Source organism: Coturnix japonica, chromosome 8 (genome assembly GCF_054131305.1).
Source record: "Coturnix japonica strain WE chromosome 8, WE-NBRP24, whole genome shotgun sequence".
Classification (NCBI taxonomy): Eukaryota; Metazoa; Chordata; class Aves; order Galliformes; family Phasianidae; genus Coturnix; species Coturnix japonica.
In genome coordinates, this window is record NC_140670.1 from 15,931,512 (window position 1) to 15,952,306 (window position 20,795).

A 20,795-nucleotide genomic window follows, 5' to 3' on the forward strand; every position below is an offset into this window, starting at 1 on the left:
GAACCCAGATCTCTCCAGGGTAGCAGAAAAGTCAGAAGGAAAAGGATTTCTGAACACCACATGTAAGGGGAAGATCATTTGCTAGCAGATATTACTGTCTATAGCTCCCATAGGAGCTTCAAAACAAACCTCCTCTTAGACAACACGTTAATAATTTTCACTGTATATACTCACTTCCTAAACTCTTAGATAATGTATATATTTAAAGTATATACAACATTCATGGTTCTATAGTGTGCACTAAATGTAAAGCAGTTAGAAGAACCACATGCATTTTTCAAGACCATCATTTGCATTTTCACAATGAGCCAATACGATAGCATTTCAAAGTCTACTGCATTTGAACTGGAAATAAAATGCAAATCTGGCTGAACCACAGAGTTTGGAACACTATTTTAGATCAGTAACTGATTTACCTAGACCTGCTATTCTAGAAATCACTAGGTTGACATGTAGGCCACACATACAGAGATGCTTAACCTCCAAACTCATGACGGATTTCAATGCAGTTAAGACTGAATACTATCAATCTCCCCAGAACTATTTTTCCTATATTTTTCCTAAAGCACTGTATAAGATAACAGATATTGATTACTTTCTTAGTGCAGAGTAAGGAATGAAGACAGTAGAACCATACTTATTGTCTTTAAATTAATCATAGTTTTGCTATTTTTACACAAAAAACAGAGCTAATATGGAATAAAGAAATAATATGAAACTTTACTGTCTTAATGGATTCCAACTGAATGATGCTACCCTGTGAGGATATTTCTATGTCACTGAAAATAACACTCCATAAAACACTGTAATGAAAATGTTGAAACAAGAAAACAATTTACCTCCTTGTCTAGCATAAAGGCTTCCTCCAAAATATCCATTCACTGGGGATGTTGCAGCATAAACAAATATAGCTGTACTAAGCATTGATCCTCTCCTACAAGAAGTGGTTTTGTAAATGAAACAGAAAAGCAAACAGCATTAGAGAAAAGATTATAGTAAAATGTGCAAATGTAAGTAAAGTCTACATACAAATGAGAACTATCTGTATTTGAAGTTTCGGGCCAATTATAACTCAATCTGGGAAACATGGGTCCAGCATACAAAACTCTATCCTACTGTGCACTTATTTTCAGTAGAAGCAAGTACAAAATCTCACCTATGCCCAAAATACTGTGGCATTTGGATTTCTATTAAGGAATGTGATATTTAACTGACATACACTAAATGTAAGATTCAACTACCACAGATAAAAGTTACTCTTTGCATAACATAAAAGTCAGTATTTAAAAAAAAAATGGATTATGATTCTGAACAATGTTTCTTCAGTCCCTCAGGAAATAACTTTTAAGATCAAAAGTGTTCATGTTAGAGAAAATCAGAAAATTGGATTTAGAAACTATAGTGGAGCCACAATCAGCACGGAGTAGGGCCAAATCAGAAGAGTTTGCTCATTTCTAAATTATCACCTCTTTAAATGTTGAAGGATTCATCTTGGCATACTTTGTGAAACTTTACATGCAAAGCTAATAACTTTAAAATGCAAAAGCCATCCCAGCACGCATTTTTTAAATGATATTTAAGAATAGCAAGCTGCAAATTATTCATGAAGAAAGATGTTTCTCCATGTCCCTCTGCCACTCTGGCTGCAAGAAGCAGCAGAGAGTTCAGCCAGTTTGCTTTATTAGCTACCAGTTAGTTGCTCTGAGAGACTCTATACTATTGGTAATGTGCCTTCTGTTGAACAATTGCTGGATGCCCGCCTTCATCAAAGAAGTCATCTTTAATACAACCAGCTTCCATCACTGGAACAACTGAAGAAAGCAAATGTAGCTGCCAGTCACACACACATTAAAAGAGAAGTACACTAACATTTGCTTGTTAATAATTAAGATTTCTATTTTAGAAAGCTAATATTTATATTTTCTATTTAGAAAGCTGGACAGAAACCAGTTTTAACAGTTGTTCTAAAATAAGCCCGCTTAAAAAACTGTGCAAAACCCCACGAGACCATGAAGTTTGATGTGATGCACGTAAATCTAAGTTAGCTGTAAAGTGATCAGCAGATGCTCATCTGAAAGTAAAATCTCTACATTTCTTATTCTTTGAATGTGTTTCAAATACTCTAACAGCAAAGTCACCCAAAACACACATCACTATTATTAAATGAATAGCTGGCATGATCTGGTTTCACCAAGAGGCTTTTAGATGGCATCAGGTGTGTGGCTTTAAGAGTTTTAACAGATCTGAAGAACACTGACAGGCAATCATTCCCGTATTGCTGGCTTATGGCATTTTTGAAATTGCACTGCTATTTCCTTCAACATATGAATGTTCTGGCCAAGGTTTGGTCAAGCTGTCAGTTACACACCCACAATTCACTTGAAGTAATTAAAGACCTGCTGCAATAAAAGGCTAAGTGCACATACATACATATTTTTTAATTACTGTTCTGTTGCGTTTTAAAGTTGCTATTACCAACTTATAGATTCACTACAGTGCACAAACATTCTGAAACTACTTCATTATCTCTCTTAAAGTGTGAACACGTTGTGTAATTACCAACATGGAAAAGTGTACAAAGAAATACAGACAAGGAGGCACAAAGGGGAATGGCATCATACGAAAAACTAAAATACGCCAAGATACTGACCACAGTGTAGGTTTTCAAACATGCTATTAAAAAGCAGTGAACTTCAGTAACAAGAGTTCTCTCTAGTGGTGCATCAGGAGTACTACAACTTTTTAAAACCGATGGGGACAGGTGATAGATAAGGGCAAATAGAACACAAAGAGATACAGTTTTCTTCATTATTCAAAACACAATCACTACAGAAACTGAGGAATACAATCCAGAACAGCGATAGAACTCAAGCAGACTGAAAAACAAGGAAAAGAACTAGGTGAACCAAAACTGGTAGCTTAAATTGGAACTGGAGAACTTAAACAGTTCTCCCCAGTCAGGCAGGACCAGAGACCACCTACTACTGTAGGTTCTGCATGCAACACCTGCTGAGTGGCATCAGTCATCTGAAAAACTGGAAGAGATTCAATTCCCTAACCTGAGACTTGTGATTAGATTGACTTAATGCACTGCCAGCAGAAAATAGGATTATTCACAACACAGTAAACTCATAATTTAATCTTTACAGGACAGAGAGAAATAAGAGGTATAATACAGTAATATTTTGTCACTCCAGATAAAAGCAGGAGTGAGACATGCACCTTCAAGCACTTATTTCCCAAGCAATCTATCAGCAATACCACAAGAGAACATAGTTCCACAATGTACCATGTAAAAAAGCAAGAATTCATGAAGTTAAAGACAAACAAGTCACACAAACAGATTGCATGAAAACTTTCACTAAAATCCAAGATTCCTCCAAAACACTACTGCTGATTATTTCTTATAGACTCTGGAACACTTTATTTTTCCTCCCAAGCCAGTCAGAAGAATCACTTCTTTAACTATTTTGTTCATTTAAGCTTTATATGTGAAAGGCACTGCACAATTATACTTACTCTGTGTATAGATCTTCTATCATTGCAACAACAATGACTATAAGAGACACAGCAAAAATCTGACACCCAGAGCCAATAAGCGATGAGAATATGAGAGGATGACTGGATGGTCTAAAAACATCTCCATGGACCTGCTTCCATCCATACTCATCACCTAGATCTCTGTCCTAAGAATGATAACAAAAAAAAAAAAATTAAATCCATTCATCATTATTAAACATTACCATAATTAGACAAACACACAAGCTAGGCACAAATTAAAGACTGAATTTGGTAAATTAACTGTGAGCGTATTACTTTTCCCCTAGATCTGATGCATTCAAGAGAGAAATTTACCTTTCAGATGTTTATTAAGATGACAAAAAATACTACTGCATCCTGCAATCAAGATGTTAGATTTCCTTCCTGCCTCTAAAACCCTCTGAAGTGAAGCACATGCAGGCTTCTGTTATGTACTCAGAGTAAATCTCATTTAATCTAGAAGGGGATACAAATGCTATCACAACAACAACACATTCTGGGTTGCAACCTAGAAGCATGTTGTAAACAAAACCAGTAACACTTTCAAAACACCCACAGGGAGTTTTCTGACAACTGAAGAAAGCTGTCCAATTGCAGCTAACTCAGTAAAAGCATGAAGGGAAACTGTTAAGCCTTAAATAAAATTGCTAATGCAGCTCTTACCATATCGTCCATTTCTTCCTCCTTGCTGTATCTTGCATAATCTTTTCGCAAAGTTCTCATTAATATCATAGACACGAGGCCAACCAGAAAGATCACCATCATGAAAGAATTGAAAATTGAAAACCAGTGAATCTACGAAAAGAAAACACACCCTGAAGATGTAGAATCGTAAATGTGTTTGAAATCTGTTTCTATACAGATAAATTACTGCTTGGCGAGACAACCTGTCAGTGTTAGCTAAGCAACAATAAGCCCACACTGTGTACAATTCTACATTTGTGGAAAGTCTCACGAAAACTGGCTTCTGAAGCACTACACAAAGCTTTTCAACAGCTGAACTTCCTTGTGACCAAGTTATCACAAATTACTCAAGCAACAGCAAAGTCTGAACAACTCCATGCATGCTCCCCTGGGGAAAGTAAAGGCACAATGTACTGCTGCCTTACTAAGGAGGTTTACACTGGCAAAGTATATGTTCACAGGTCACAAAAAAAAAAAAAAAATCAATGGAACAAACATGCAGCAGAATTATTCTGCCTCTAACAAGCACACTTATTGTTTTCTTACTAAGCTCAAACAGAATGCGAATCTTCTAGTTTCAGAAAGAAGCACTGCTCAGTATGCTACCCTAAAGGAAACTGCAATGACAGGCTTAAACCATCACAATTGGTATCATCCTTTTGCTTTGCATTTACTTCCGTCAAGAAGCGTACACATGAGCAAGTGCAGTTACTTGACTGGCAAGCAGTGGAGTTGCAGTTTTGTCTCTAGACCAAGACTGCTTCTCAGCATGCGAATGTATTCACCTGAACTGCCCTGGTATTTGCTGCTCACTTCAAACTGTCACACGGACATTTACTGAAGCACTTAAGAAGACTGGAGCCATCCTATTTAAGTGACAGAACTGTCACTTAAAACCTGCAGACCTAGAGCTGCCTGGTTGCCCCCAGCACCTCACAATTAATACTGCAGTACCAGTAGGCTTCAGCCTGCATTGTTACAGCAGCCTAACAAGAATTAAATTTCGTAAGACCCAATAGAGAGAAATGTTTCTTGAAGTGTCGCTGAACAAGAAGAAAACCTCACAGACCCAGATCCACAGGCCACATCAAAGACACAAGGAACAACAAACAGTGGAAATAACTTGATGATTTTTCAGTTTATTTTTTTAAATGACCTTCCACTGGCCAGTAGCTTTATGCCAGATCAACTGGCTTCTATGCAGAAAGCTTCTAAACTGCTTCCTATATTGCAACTTAAATGCCAGAAAGTTATTTCATTTGAGTTAATTTTCTGATTTGCAAAAAGTTTACCACACAAAACTATTGAATTAAGGATATCCAACATAATTAAGCTTTTTGTTGGCTATCAGATGGCCAGTGTTTCAAAGAGTTTGAATTCAAAGTACTTCTAGAAAATTATATTTAGAGACAGTCCCAACATTCACTTTATGACTGGATGTGACTGTTGGAGCTCACATTTGTGTCTAAAAACCAACAAAAACAAGTACAGTTTCTAACAACTGCATGCTGCCTTTTGGCCTGACATTCAGAACAGAACAGAGATGGACCATTTCAGGAAGCTGAACAACACAACGTGTGATGGTACCTCTGCTTCAAAGGGAAGGACAACTTATGAACCTAAAATTAGAATCCAGTTTTTAAAACATAACACAGATAAGATGCTGAGGGAACAAATGCAAGCAGAGGTAAGTTTAATACTGATTGCTTCAAAACAGCCCCATTATATTTTCTCTTAAGAACAGGAATGGAGGCAGCTGTAAAAATTTCCATTACATCTTCTGAACTATCAGACACATTTCAGAGGAGTATTTCAGAAGGTTGTCTTAGTACAGTACATACTCTGTGCTGAAAGAAAGATGGGTCAAGGTACTTGTCAAATCGGTCTTCAAATTTCACATCCGACTTCTTCCACTTCACCTAAAGAGAAAAGTTTACAACTGAGAATCTTATTATAATGCATTCAGCTATAACCACAAAGAAACCAAACCACATGTTTTAAATTATCGACTTCAGAGATTTTCTTCAATATGAATACAGCTTTCAGCAAAAGCAAGACCAGAGTCTTTTATTCTTTATTCATTACCTTTTATCATAGCAATTCAAGGGAAAAGCAGAAAGCTTCAGAGGAAACCTTGAGAGACAATATAAATAAGACAATTCTACTGTAACTGGAAAAATAAAAAAGCATTAATAGTAACTGCCTACAAAGAGGGTTTTGCTCTGAGTTCACAATCCAGCTCTAATCTGTGACATGCGAGTCACTGCCCCAAGCATCAAGGGAATATACAGCTGCTTGGGGGTCCTCAGAAGATCTAGTCTCCATGTCTTTGGGGACAACACCTTCCTTTCCTAACAAAACACTTTTTGGCAGATTACACAAGCTCTGGTATGTTTTAAGTATTTCATAAACCTTCATTTTCCATTTACTGCCATTAAACCTATCAAGGTTTTTCAGGAATGAAAAAATTAATGGAATTTGATATCTTCCCCAATATAATTTTACACTGATACAGAAATATACAAGTAACTATCTTTGAGCTCTTATACCATGTGAAGTTTTCTTCTTAAACATGCATCACTGGAGCACTTACGGAATACGACATCTGGATTTTTGTATTTGGTACCAGTTTCACCTTTCCTTCACTGGTCAGATTGACATCCACAATTCTGTTTGCATTGTAACCTATTTCAAGTTTTTTATAAGTCCAAAGGTAATAATCTTCCCCATTTTCATCTGCTTCTCCGACAATGCCTGCACAGGAAACAAGTGTAAGCATCTCAGTTTGCTTTTCAAATATTATACAATTACATTCAAAAATACAGATTTTTAAAGTTTTGGCAGGTAAAAAGCAATATTGCTTTAGCAAAGAGAACACAGCAGACCCTATGTTTTGCTTCTCAAATGCAATACCTGGACTATACCTTCAATCACAGTTATCTACAAGAAGTGTTTTGCAACGGTTTCATAACACCACAGCAGTCAGCTACAAATGCCGCATGAGAAACATGAAGTAGCAGTTCCTCTCATTCTACGTGTACTTCTTGCCAGATAAAGAACTACCCGAATACAGATTTTTTTAAATGTATGAACACAACTTTGCCTTTGACCTCCGTATCTTCCCATCACCTTGTTTGGTCTTCCCCTCCACTCAATTATCTTCCCTTACAAAACCCTGCTTTCATTGTGCTCTCGTTAGTTGACCCCTCAGCACACTTCTTGCTCTCAAGGATCTCTCTCTCTCAAGGATATACAAAGGTGAGGAGGGTGAGAGAGCAAACAGGTGAAGGACATGAAAAACGTTCTCACAAAGAAGCAGGTGTGTGAAGGAACGGCACTAACGTGCTTTTTAACTTTTAAGGAGGTATTTTTCCTGCTGTAATTTTACTCAGGCTCATCTGTCAGCATTGCCTTGCATATGCCACACATGCAAAACAAGCCCCAGTTCCTGCCTATGCCATGCAGCCTAACACCTGGAGTACCACCTGTTCCCGTGGTATTAGCAAAATAATGAGAATGCCAACCTCCGTGCCATGTAAACGACATTCTGATCCATCAATACTTGAAGGAGTCAGCTCATACAGAGCCCCATATACTTTGGGAGATGGCAGAAAACAGTTATTTCTAGTCTCACCACTGAAAGATAGCAACACAGGCGAAAATAGAAAACTTAATCACTGTATCTGAATGTGCTTAGGAAAAGCTGGTTGCTCTTCTCAGGCCAGAAAATAAAGTGCAAGTCTTCCGAAGCCTTCAAACAGCCATCTGAAGTCACTACATTTATTTAACAGTTAATGAAGGGTATTTTTATACCTGGACTTCAGTGAAGTAGAATATGGATACTCAGAGGATTTCCTAGGGATCATTTCATATTTAAATGATGGTGCATACGTCACACTGACTAACATTAGTAAGCCCTACCAGGGCGGAAAACTGTGAAGAATCTGAAACACTACTTTCATTTTGGTTTACTGCCATCACTGTAAAATTCAAGGACAAACATGAAAAGTACTTCTTTACTAGAAATGTGACTGAGATACAAGGGAGGGACAAAACTGAAGAGTTAAAAAGATATGAACATCACCTCCAACCCAAATACCATTTACTTTAATATTTAAAAGATGACTTCCACCGTAGCAACTCAGTAATATCAAAGAGATACTTCAGAAACAAAGCTGGTTTCTATTGTTTGTGTAATTGTATTGGTCCCCCAACTCTTCTTTCGAAGCAATGGTCCTTCTACTTACTTGTACTACTTGGTTACATAAATTCTACAAGCTTGTGAAATTCTTCTAAGGAAGCTTAGCTATTGATGACTCCAGGAAACCCACTAACACTGTGGGCTGCAATCCTGTAGCTGTAACCTATTTGTTAATGCAACGCATTACTCACCCCATATTGGCAAGTCATCAATATACATCTGGTACCAATAGTGATTTTTGATAGCATACACAAAGGCTTCTCTTCTTCCTTTGTCCAAGTCAATTTCACAATAGGTAGTCTGCATTACATCGTCTGCAAAAAAATAAAAACAAAAATTAAAGCACTACTAAGAGCTGGCTCAAAAGGAACAGAGCTAAGCAGACTGAGGGACAGGCACTGCTGGAATCTTTGGCTGCAGTTAAGTACGTAACAGAGAAGGACATTTAAAACAGAACTGTTAAAGCAATTACACAATTGTTCACATAATCCTACCCTTCCAAATAAAGAAGCTTCCCACTGACTGAACAAGGAATGGTTTCAAGGTATCTTTATGCTATTTTATTCGCACAAGATCAAAATCCTTTTGTTGGCAGTAGCATTACTTGGACAGATACTGAGAATGCTTTCACTTTAACAAGAGATGTGAAATTATTAAGAAATGCACAAAACCATATAAAACCTTAACTCTTCTCTTTAGTATCTTCAGGCTCATTGACTGTCCCTGTCAGCACTAGGAAAACTTGTCATTAAAAACTAAAGTATTTTAAAGTTCTGAGCAATTTCCAAGAAGAAACAGAAGCAAAGAAAAAAAGGCAGGAAACAGAAGTAGGAACAACGCAAAGAATGCAAAAGAAGCTGCATTTGGAAATAAAATAAATACATTCTTTGAAGCCAGAAATTTTTTATTCAGCATCTACAATTCATAAGTAATGCAGTTAACAACCATGTGTTCATGTCTCCATTTTCCTTTCAAGTGAAAGGCAGTAAAAGGGCTCACATGTAGAAGAACTTGCACAGCAATGGATTTAGAGACAAAAAAAAAAGACAGCTGCTTCTGTGAGAATGTTTTCACTCTCCAGAAGTACAAAACAAACCAGATGTAAACAAATTCCTGCTTCCCCTTCTGTTACCACTGAGAACAGCAACCCATTTCTAGTAGATATTCAAAGTAAAGCTCTATTTTGTATTGAAATTCCGCCTGGTTGAGACTGAGCCTTAGTTTGCAGCTATTAATTAAAATAAATCTAATATTGGACTATAATCTAAAGTCAAGTTCCTCCATGCACTTTGAGACCCCAGGAATTGGCTTTTTGTGCTAACTGAAGTGTGTCATTCCGCATTTAATCCTCTGGGAGGTGCATACCATCTTCTGCTACTGTAAAAAAGACTTTGAAGTATCATGTGAATGGGAGAAACTGCACTGATGCTGACAGCAGCATGACACCAAAAAGCTGTCCTCCATTTTTAGAGCTTGTCCTCCCAGTATGCAGAATACCAAGAAAACCTCACAGTGATATAACATCAGCTATGGATCAGCCATGTCACAAATTAATCCAGTGCACTTACACAGAAGCCAATATAATTATTAGAAAGAGCCTTAGTTAATTCTTACAACATATAGATGTGTGATTATAATAACATACATTTCACTTTCAGCCATACTATGCTGTACAGTTCCTCCTGCCCCCTGCCAAAACAATTCCTCCAGGAAGAAAAGGCAAGGGGAGCAGATATAAGTGCTCAAAGCCATTTAGAATACCGAAGATATAACTTAGTTATAGAACAGGATTAGATTGCTAAGCTTAAGTCTGCTGTGAGAAATGATTAAATGAAAGTAGCTTAGATCAGCATTCAGCTGCTTGGGCAGCTGAAGACTGTATCAGCCTCAGCAGACCTAAAGCTTTGCCTTTCTGAGATACTTTTTATCCAAGTCATGGTTACAAGAGGAATGTAAGCTTAGAGACTGCTACTATGTAGTCATAGGCATCATCTGTATAGTAATAGTTGCTAAAATACGCTCCCTATACAATACAGCTTCACTAATACCAGTAACAGAATAACAAAGTTTCAAAGGAAGATCCAGGAGGTGTCCGTCCTTACGTTAGATCTCAAATTTTCTATAACGTCTGGTCAATTAAGTTTCATTATGACATGTAAATCACACAAAATCTTGTATCTGACCAACACTGAGCATCATCCTGAACAGCCACCATAGAGATGATACAGAAAAGAAGACTTGGGCAAGGACTTCCCATTCAGAAGTCCACTTACTGATTCAGCATCACTTCTAAATAAGAACAAAATTTAAATATGTTTGAACAAAATCCTTTATTCTTCACACCTATCTTTGCTAATTGTTACTGCGTTAATGACAACACCAAAAATCAATTGTCTAATTGAAGTTGCTATGATGGCAATGATCAGTATGTTAAATTCACTATGTCTCTGATGTAATGTATAAAGGATGACAGTTCAACTGCTTTAGTACTAATAACTACAGTGAATTTATGCTTGTTATTCCTAAAGCTGAATAAAAAGAAATTACAGAGAGTAAAACAGCATTGACTCCCATTCAGGTTTCCTTTCATTATTACACCACCTCCTAATACAGGAGCAGCTGGATGCTGAGGACACAAAATGTAAGGGAAAAATACCAGAAGTGCACAGGCCTCAAATTTACACCTTAAAGAGTATCTGAAAAATATCTAGAGCTTTCTGTGTGAAAACATCAGGTCAAGGAGTTGTGAATCAGAACTTGGAATTACTAACCTCAAAGGAAAATAAAAGCTAAGGAAAATGGGTTTACCTGTTGTTAAGAACCACAGAAGGCTACAGACATACTAAACTGATAGGGACATCATCAAAATCAAACCAATCACAAGGTACAAAAACCAATGCACTTTCTCTCTTCTGAATTCTTGTTAGTCTGGAATAAACCCGTCTTCACTGCAAAAGACCTCTCCTAGGCAAATAGGAATGGGACCAGCTTCTGCACTGAGGAGGTGGAGGTTCAGTCACTGAAATTCTACTTACCCTTGTGTAAGAAAACAGGCATTACGTATCTTTTTTTCTAAGTGCTGAATGAGTATCAGTGAAACAAACACATTAACTTCTCCATTATCAAAGCATTTTATAGAAGCATTTGAGACAGCGTTTACTAAAAGGCAAGGAAAACATTCTGGAAGGATGAAGGTAAAATTACTGGCTACAAAGAGGAGGTGAAAGATAAATCAAAACTTCACTCTACTTCATCTGTTCTGCCAAGTAGAACAAGCTTCACAAACCTAAGTCTGACTAGGGCAGGTACTTCTGGGATAGCAGAGGCTCGAGGCTTTTTCCACATCTGCAGAAGAAACTTTCCCAAGCATTTCGACCAGCTGCTGTAGTTAAGCCAGTTCATCTCCTTTTCTTGACATCACATCAGCACTTCTACCATAAAACTAGACAGGTAAATTGCTACCTCCAGATCCACACAGAAGACAGGTCCAAGAAGTGCTGAGCAGTGAGGACCAGCACAGTCTGCAGTGCTATTCTTAAATGGCACTAGCCAAAAGTTGATAATGACAGTGGAAAAAATTAATCATGGCTGATTTTCACAAAACAAGCTGGGGGGGGGGGGGGGGGCAGCAATAAAATAATGAAATAAACCTTATTTTGTTTTACAAACAGGATGGAGAAAGAGTCCCATTCGTAACAGTATTTACACCTTTTCAATCTGGTGCATCATCTAGAGCGTATGCTTGTCTCCGGAATAACACAGTCTCTTTGCAGAGATGTGACAAAGGGAGTAAAAATTAAACATAACAGGCTGTAAAAATAAATACTTAGTGTATTCAGACAACAGAAGCTTGGCTTAAATCTTCACACTCATGTTGAATTGCTGCCAGCTGCCCTCTCTGTTTTAACCAGTTTGTTTCAGAACCTTTTCTACACTGTTTGGCAGGAAAGCTATTTCCCTCACATTGATTAAAATTTTCAGCAGGCTGTAAGTCCTGCATAGAAACAACACGACTGTTTTCTGGTGTTTATACAGGCACAGCTCACTTCTTCAGTGAAAGACTCAACTCCAAACTGCTTTAATGCTGAAATGCAACCACTTATGTGGTATGAAACTTTCTGAAGAATTGTATGGTTTTAACCAAATCATAGTTATTTATTCAGTTTCCTCAATTTATAAGAGAAGCATAATCACACGAAGTTCAGTTTTGGATAAAATTTTGTAGACTACAGAAACAACGTTCTCTACCCAGTTAAGAATCAATGATGCAATAATAGCAATATATATATATATAACAATACAAACATTGATTTCCAAATTGGATTAAACACAAATGTTAAATTCAATATAAACAAAATGAATCTTATATCTGAAGCTCTGCAACTACTAGTTGCAGCACATGCAAAGACTCTAGTACACAGTTCAAAGCAATTCAGTGGACTCAGTCCCTAACACCAATAAAAGTATCTGCAAAAACAAGTTAGAACCAGTGTTATAATAGAAGTATTCATCAAAGATATTTTAAGTAGACAGCAAACAGACAGACACAGTAACTTAGTGTTAGGGTAGAGCTTGGGAGATGCTGAGCACCCTCTTCTCCTTTCCAAACACAAAGGACATGCAAGTATTCAACACCACAGGAAAAAAAAAAAAATCAGAATTGATAATTACAGAATAATCCCAGTAAGTATATTTTTAATCATATTTTAATCATATGCAGAAACCTTATTTTTATTCAATAAAACAAAATCATTTCTTTCAGAAGCATTTATCTGCTGAGAGCGCCTTCTTTAAGGGTCATACAGATGGAAACTTTGTAAATCGAACAGCCAGCAGGGGAAGGCAACCTTGCAGGGCTTCTGAAACAACGTGAAAGATACCCAGCCGCCAGCAGCAGCTAACTTTCACTTCTTTTAAGTTCAAAATCTAATTCTACTGGTTTGTGTGTTTTTGTTCACTTGATTTTAAGTGACTGTGTGCTTTCATGTGCTTACCCTTGAATTTGATGTCAAGACCACTAAATTCCAATTCAACTCCTTGAAGTGCTTCTCCCAGGGTTTCGTGGTAATGGCTGATGCTTTTTTTTGATCCCACGCAGAAAGGAAGAGAGAAGTATTTGTATGTTTCTTGGCGATTGTGATAGGGTCCTACTGTATTCATCCATAAAACAACTTCCTCTTTATCTTGGTACTGAAAGATAAAGTTTATTGAGTTAGATGAGAACCCCTGAAGATTAAAAACATTCTAGAATCCTTCCCATTCATACACCCAGCTTGGCAGTGCAGCTCAATCACAATAAAGAGTTACTTTCAAAGACAGCCTGGTGTTATCTTTTGGGTGTCAGTAGATATAGAACAGGATTTTTCAGAGTGCTTTCCTATGAACCAAAGGATTTAGCCAAGTGCCTAACACCAAATACCAGAAGAAGGGGGTGAATCACACAAATTTCAAAGAGAAACAGAAGATGTAAAGAGAAGAACCAAAGAAAAGCAGAAATTGCAAACTAACTTTTTACAAGCTTTGGGGAAATATGCATCAGTTGAAAGCAAAACTCCATGCACCTCCACCGAGAGAAAGAATCAAAATTTGTTAAACAAAACCTTAGCAAGCAAATTAGACAACCAACCCATGGTGACAGACACATCGCACTTCCCTAAAATACAACTCCTCTTCTTTTTTGTGATGGTATAAATGACATACAGAATAGCCAGGAGCACGCAATGCCTTCCAGGAAGCACTACAACTCAACTGAGGCAAACCTACAGGAGCCCAAAGACAGAGCTGTCAGACAGAAGGACTGTTACTTTGATACATTTCCAACAGTCTCCCTGAAAAGCCAGACTGGTGATGAGTCTGGTGGCTGTCATGAAATTCTTTGTGGGAATAACTGCCTTCAACTTTCCACAGCTACTGTCAGCCAGCAAAACTCATTCCTTGGCTATCAGCCACTAGGCTTTTTTGGTCGTTGTTTAAGAAAGTTCTTATTGCCATTCACCTATCAGTATTGCAACATCACCTAAATTCAGGAGAATTAAGTGATTTGAAATCATTACTTGCACTGCATCCAAATGTACCTGGATTACACACTAGGTCTGCAGATAACTGCAAAGCTTCTCACCTCCAAAACAATTATTTCTCTACTGTAAACCCAATAGATTAGGAGGCAGGGATTGAACTTCTCAGGCAGAAAGAAACCGCCTGCAGTCGCACACACCTGCAAACATGCTCATCTTACAGATCCTGGCTTTGTACAGCACACAAGAATAAAGTGCTATTTAAAGGCCAATTTGCAAATACCAAACACGCTGAAGAGGAAACAAAAGTCAACTGTTAATTAGCCTATTTCACAGAGTAGAGTTGAGATTTTAATATGGCTCTTCATCTCCCTTTTTAACAAATGAAGAAGTGTTCTTCAACTGCACTTACTTTGAATAACCACTGTCATAACAACATGTTAACTCAGGCATAATTAGCCATTCTTGGAATGCAACAAATTCTACACATACGATGCTTAAGAGTCAACAATTTAAACAAGCATTATTTGGGGAAATGTATTCCTTTATGCAGACACATCACCTCAATCACACGCCTTATCTTTTTGTTTCCAAAAATACACTCTCTTATGTGTGAGCACCCACATGCAATGCTAAGTATCTCACTCATTTCATTCTGAACAGCAACAGAGGCCAAATAACTGGCCACAGAAGGCTCACACACAGTGGAACGGCTCTGAAGGATAAAGAACATCAGCAACAGAGAAAAGAAAAAGTAAACAGCACAGCAAGAGAAAGTAGACATTCCACCTCTCCGCCAGCAACCAGGAAGGTTATACTAGTGCAGTAAAGTTGCCCAATTTCCAATAGATGTTGGGAGAGAAGGAAGAAAGAAAAATTCATTCCAGTCCCCTCAGCAGCAGTAAGCGGAATGCACACAAGCACACTGCCTTCAGCTCTTGCCAATATAGCCAGGGACCAGTTGGTCAGTACCTCTTTCAGTTGTTATGCCTTGAGCACTTCTGTTTCTTCTCTAACAGCTGTAGGACACATTTACAGCCTTTTCTCAGAAAAGTCATAACTTGTCGAGACATCAATTTAGGCCTTGTAATGTAACTGCTTACATGTAAACCAAGTTAAGTCTCTCTACAGCCTTCATTAATAGAGTAAGACAACATTCTCAGGTCTGTAAATTCATTTTTATGGTGCCTGGATAAAAAAGAAGGCATTGATCACTGTCATACTTAGCTATTTTTTTCTGCCTTGCTTCATACTGAGTTGGGAATCCTGCATGTTTGGAGCTATACTGGATCACCCACAATAAGCACTGGAATAGGCTCCCCACAGACGTGACTGAGTCACCATCCCTGGATGTGTTTAAAGACCGTTTGGATGTGGTGCTCAGGGACATGATTTAGCAGAGGGCTGTTAGTTAGGGTACTATGGTTAGGCTGTGGTTGGACTCGATAATCTTTAAGGTCTTTTCCAACCCGACTATTGTGTGATTCCATGATTTTAAGTGCCTACAAGTAACAGTGGCGAAGCACTTACCAAAAGCACTACCAGAAAATAAGTCCTATTTGGACAACATGAAGAAACTGAGACTCTGCTCAGACTGTTCTGTCATCTCTGTATGATGACTTCCAGCAAACATGTCATACCAGGAAAGAGATCATTTAAAACAAGTTGCTTAAAAGAAAAGAGAGAGAGAGAGAGAGAGAAAGAGAGAGAGAGAAAGAGAGAGAGAAAGAGAGAGACCTGGCTTAACTGGAACAAAAGCACTCAAGTTTGCTCCATCAGTACAGATTAGGTTTTGGTCAGCCCATTCACCAAGTCTTGCAGAGGTTTCAACTACTGCAAGCTCCTTTATAAATTCAATCAGAGTATTTGAAGCCTCTTGCAGTCTGTGGGGAACTGGAGGCCATAGGAAATAGGGAGAAAATTCCAGCTCCACCTTTCATTCTTGGCAGAAACAACACACTGAAAAAACTATTCTTCTATCAGCTATCAGCCACAGATACCACCAAACAAAATAACCAAACGGAACCTTGAACTTCTATTTCTTCTATTCTGACACTGTCTGATTGACCTGTTCAACTATATCTTTTGAGTTTTGAATGCAACAGGGCAAAACAAAATCCTACAGCTGTTTGTTAACTTTAAGATGCAATTTAGCAGTACCAATAATGGAATATACAGGATGCAGGCTGATGACCTCATTTTAACAACTTCCATTTAGCAATATGAAACTGGTGCAACCAGCAGAAAGTGTGACATTTTCTTCTCTTCCTTCTTCCACCTCACTGTGCTCACATCCACTCTTTGGTCTCCATAAACATTCAGCAAGCACTAATGAACGTCAATGAGTGCCATTTTTTCTTCATGGAGGAATTCAATGACACACCTTTGCTTGATACTCAATTCCACATCCAATGCCATTGTGTCAGACTGCCCCTCTGTTGCCATCTGCCACACAGCAACAAAACAACAGAACACTGGGAAATTCCAGCCTCTACTGTCATCACCCCAACATCCACCTCTGATATTCTGGGTCAGCACAATCAAATGGGAGGCATTATTTTCAGCACAGCCCTTATGGTACCAAGAGCTCTCTATCAGTAGAGGCACAGAACAACCAAAAGAGGCCAACTGCAACATACAAGAATATCCAACAAGAGTCCAACAAGTTAAATTCTGCCTTCTTATGAGATCTGAATGGAAATGCTCTGCATTTGAATGATTTGAATTTAATATCTACAATTACATTTATGTATCAGTGCAACATTACCCTTTGCGAAAACAAACTACAACATGTTCCTAATATGAAAAGACTCACTTTGATGTACTAAAGCATTTCAGAATTTCAGATCTTTCAAAAACTCCTTCATTCCTTTCTGAATTGCCCACACAGCACTGAGCAGCAGAAAGGCTGCTCGTCATGAACTGGAAGAGCCAGCGCCCTGTTAAGCACACAGTTACTGACAAGGCAATTGAGCAGATGCCACCACGTCAAAAAAGATCAGCAAATAAGATGCTGCAACCTCCATTCTGCCATACCTTGGCAAGCTCCTCTGGTACAACTACACAGGAGTTTTCAATACATTTTGTTTCCTATAACTAATGAAACACATAGTATTCATTCTGTAAGCATAGCCTTTTCTGTGTTAAGCTTAATATGAATTCAGTAACTAAATGGAGCACTAAATGATTTGTTTTGACTGTGTAAGAGCACAGTGACAGACAAAAAACAAGTTACAGCATCAACACAAGCTGCCCACCTACCTACCGTACACCAGCACGACTTGACTCGTGTGAGGTACATCCTCAGAAACCTTTCCTATAACTGACAGCACAGTGCTGGAGGAACAACCAGCAGCTCAAGCACAACCGGGTAGCAGCCGTAACACCCATCAGAGCTGGAGACATCCATCCCAAGGCCCTAAAGGATGACTGTAAGAAGGAACCACCTTAACCCTACCCACACCCCAACAAGGCAGCACACTGATGTTCCAACACACAGCAGATCATGGAACTGTCAGGAAGCCAGCACAGTGTGCACCACCCAAACGTTGACTTCTATTAGCTGACAATGCAAGTGCTGGAAACTCACACCTGTGTGCCACCTTGAAACTTAACACAAAGACAATTTCCACACACCTGCGTGGTTTTAAAACAATTCGAGCATGGCAATACTGAGTTCATCTTCGGCACAGGACATAAAACTTTCATTGCCGTTACTCAAAAAGGCACCTGCAACGTGAGATGTAATTCAACATTCCCTTCGTACAACTACAGACATTAGTGTGGCAGCCCTATAAATAAACACTTTGCCCCATAGAACAACTAAGGGTAGGTTAAGACACTAAACGAAAGGCTGCAGAAAAGGACACGACATCAGTAGGTTACTGATATTTTTCAACCTCCAAAAACACTTTGCAAAAAAATGATGGAGGTACAGAGGATCGCATTTACCAGACTTTATGTGATGATTCAGCAAGATGATTTCAAAACAAGACTTTCCTTCAGACACCCTGCAATTTTAGTCCTCAAGCTGAAGCCTGGAGCGAGGCATCACTTAAGCACCAGCACTTGTTTCAGGGGAAAAAGGAATAATATTATCTGTTATTGGCAGAGCAAAACTGCAGAAGCAGGACAGGAAATAACACAGGCAGCAACCCAGACTCAATCATCAAGTAATAACCCAGGCTTCTAGTCCCCCATATCTTAGAGATATTCTATCAGGCTCTGTGATAACATGCAACTGCAGCTCATATCCGCAGTCAATTAAACCATGGATTTCTGCAGTGTGTTCTCCTTCTGAGAGAGCAACTGATTTCCAACAACATCTTTACATTTCTCTCCCAATGTCAGGGCTCACCCAAATGCTGCACGTTCTGAGCCACGGTACAAGCAGCTCCCCAGCAGCTTCAGCTCCTGCTGCATGAAGCCACCAGCACACCATGTCCTGCTTCCCTGACATCTACTTCACCTCTTCAAAATGGAACCGTGACAACATCAAAAAGGACCGAGGCTGCTTGTCCACACACAACTTTGTTGGCAAAGGTGTATTTCAGCCACGTGGAAATGTACTCTATGGTGTTTCCTTAACTGGCAGTTCACAGCTACTACACAAACTTCACAATTTTATGTGTTATTTTAAACAAGTTCTACAATCCTAGAGCTTGAACATAAGCACAACAAAAACGGTCCTTAAATCATAACAAATTAAGAACTTTGCTACTAGGTACAGCCTATCTTGCATCTGTTTTTAAATACCCGTCATTTATTTCCATGCTTATGAAGTATTAATAACTGAACTGAAGCAACAATGCAATTAAATGTCACCTACTCCTAAACCATCGCCTGTGACAAGTCTCAAGGTGTTTCATACTTTTTTTGTGGTTGATTTTAACACCAATTCCACCAAGTCAAGTCACAGAAGATGCAGTAGCCAAGTGGGCAAGTTACCAGTCTCTGATAAATTCTTCGGTTGTGCTCTGAAGTTACACTGATACCGTTTGAAAAATCAAGGCAGTCAAACCCCAATTTCCTCTCTACTCTCTATTGATTTTAAGCAGCCAAGTCTTTATTTCCTAACTGCTTCATGTTATCCTTTCCCTAATTTTTAAAGCCCTATACACATGCTTAACACACAGCACACCTTCTGTAAATATTACCAATTCAGCAAAGCTACCCGCATCAAGTGTCTCCATAAACACTGCTACCCTTACAATAATCACTTCCTCAGTTCTATGTTTATAATATAAACAACACAGATAAAGCATAGCAGCAAACTGAACGCCATACACAAAAACACACAGCAGCGTACACACTTCATTTTACAATGTTTACATTCTATATTACAGCAGCAATAAAGGAACTGAAGATTAACCTGCTAACATGGCAGGCAGTACTTCCAGGCACTGTGCAGCCTGATGCACAGCAGGCAGGGGGTGGGGAATAAGGAAAGGGCAGGGCACAGCACCATGTGCTTCCAGCAGGACTCGGTCTTGAAGTCAATGAGAAGCCACCGAGTCCTGAATCACACGTTAATCAAAATCCTCTTTATGTTTCACTTGTGCTATTAGTGCTTCCACCCCCACGTCTCACGCGACATTAAAGGTTCAGAACACCCGAGCAAGGCAACAGCCTTCCAAAAAAAGGTAACTGTCCTCTTACATCAACTATTCTTAACCTGCCACGTGATGTGCCTGCACTGGACATCATGCAAACCAGAATACTAACACAGGAGACTGAGATACAGTTCTTCAGGAGACATAAAGCCATTTGAAGAAAGAGCTCTTATAAAAAATACACAAAGAAAAACCTGACTGCCAGCATTACGACGTGCACCTCTCCCCATAGGGCCGCCAATGCTAAAAGGAGGAAATGCCGAAAGCAAACAGCCTTTAAAACAGATACATCTGCTCCCGGAAACACTTGGTGCAGGCTTCACTTTCCTGTTAGTAGCTGCAGCTAATGACTAATAAATCACTTTTTAAATAATTCACTTTTTAAAAACAAAGGCTATTCTAAGCAATGTCCAAGACTGAAAAACACGCTGAATTATGCACAAATGCACTGTGTACATGCACACTATCGGTGCCATCCTGCTGTCTCAGTACAACACTTATCGTGCTCCCCATACAGCACCAAGAACGCCCGTAGCAGCCGGGCTTCACGCAGGGGCAGCACCCAGCCCAACCCCGGAGCAGCACGGCCCGACCGTGACGGAACTTCAGCGCGGCCCCGTCCCGCGCCACGCTCGCAGCCCTACAGGCTCCGTTTCCGCCCTATAGCACGGCCGAGGCCGCGGGGCACATCGCCGTACCAGCGGAACAGCAGGCGATGGCGCGATGCCCCGCTGTCCCAGTGCG

At 39.1% G+C, this 20,795-nt stretch overlaps 1 protein-coding gene across 1 annotated transcript in view; it reads right to left on the reverse strand.

Moving 5' to 3' along the window:
* TM9SF3 (transmembrane 9 superfamily member 3) overlaps window positions 1-20,795 on the reverse strand; it is a 39,017-nt gene that overhangs the window by 17,802 nt on the left and 420 nt on the right. Inside the window, exons 2-8 of the mRNA XM_015866646.3 lie at window positions 13,420-13,615; window positions 8,617-8,739; window positions 6,818-6,978; window positions 6,066-6,143; window positions 4,204-4,335; window positions 3,520-3,686; window positions 840-934 (exon numbers count right to left, since the gene is read on the reverse strand). Of these exons, the coding sequence (XP_015722132.3) occupies window positions 840-934; window positions 3,520-3,686; window positions 4,204-4,335; window positions 6,066-6,143; window positions 6,818-6,978; window positions 8,617-8,739; window positions 13,420-13,615 (952 nt within the window). The remainder of the gene's footprint in view (window positions 1-839; window positions 935-3,519; window positions 3,687-4,203; window positions 4,336-6,065; window positions 6,144-6,817; window positions 6,979-8,616; window positions 8,740-13,419; window positions 13,616-20,795) is intronic.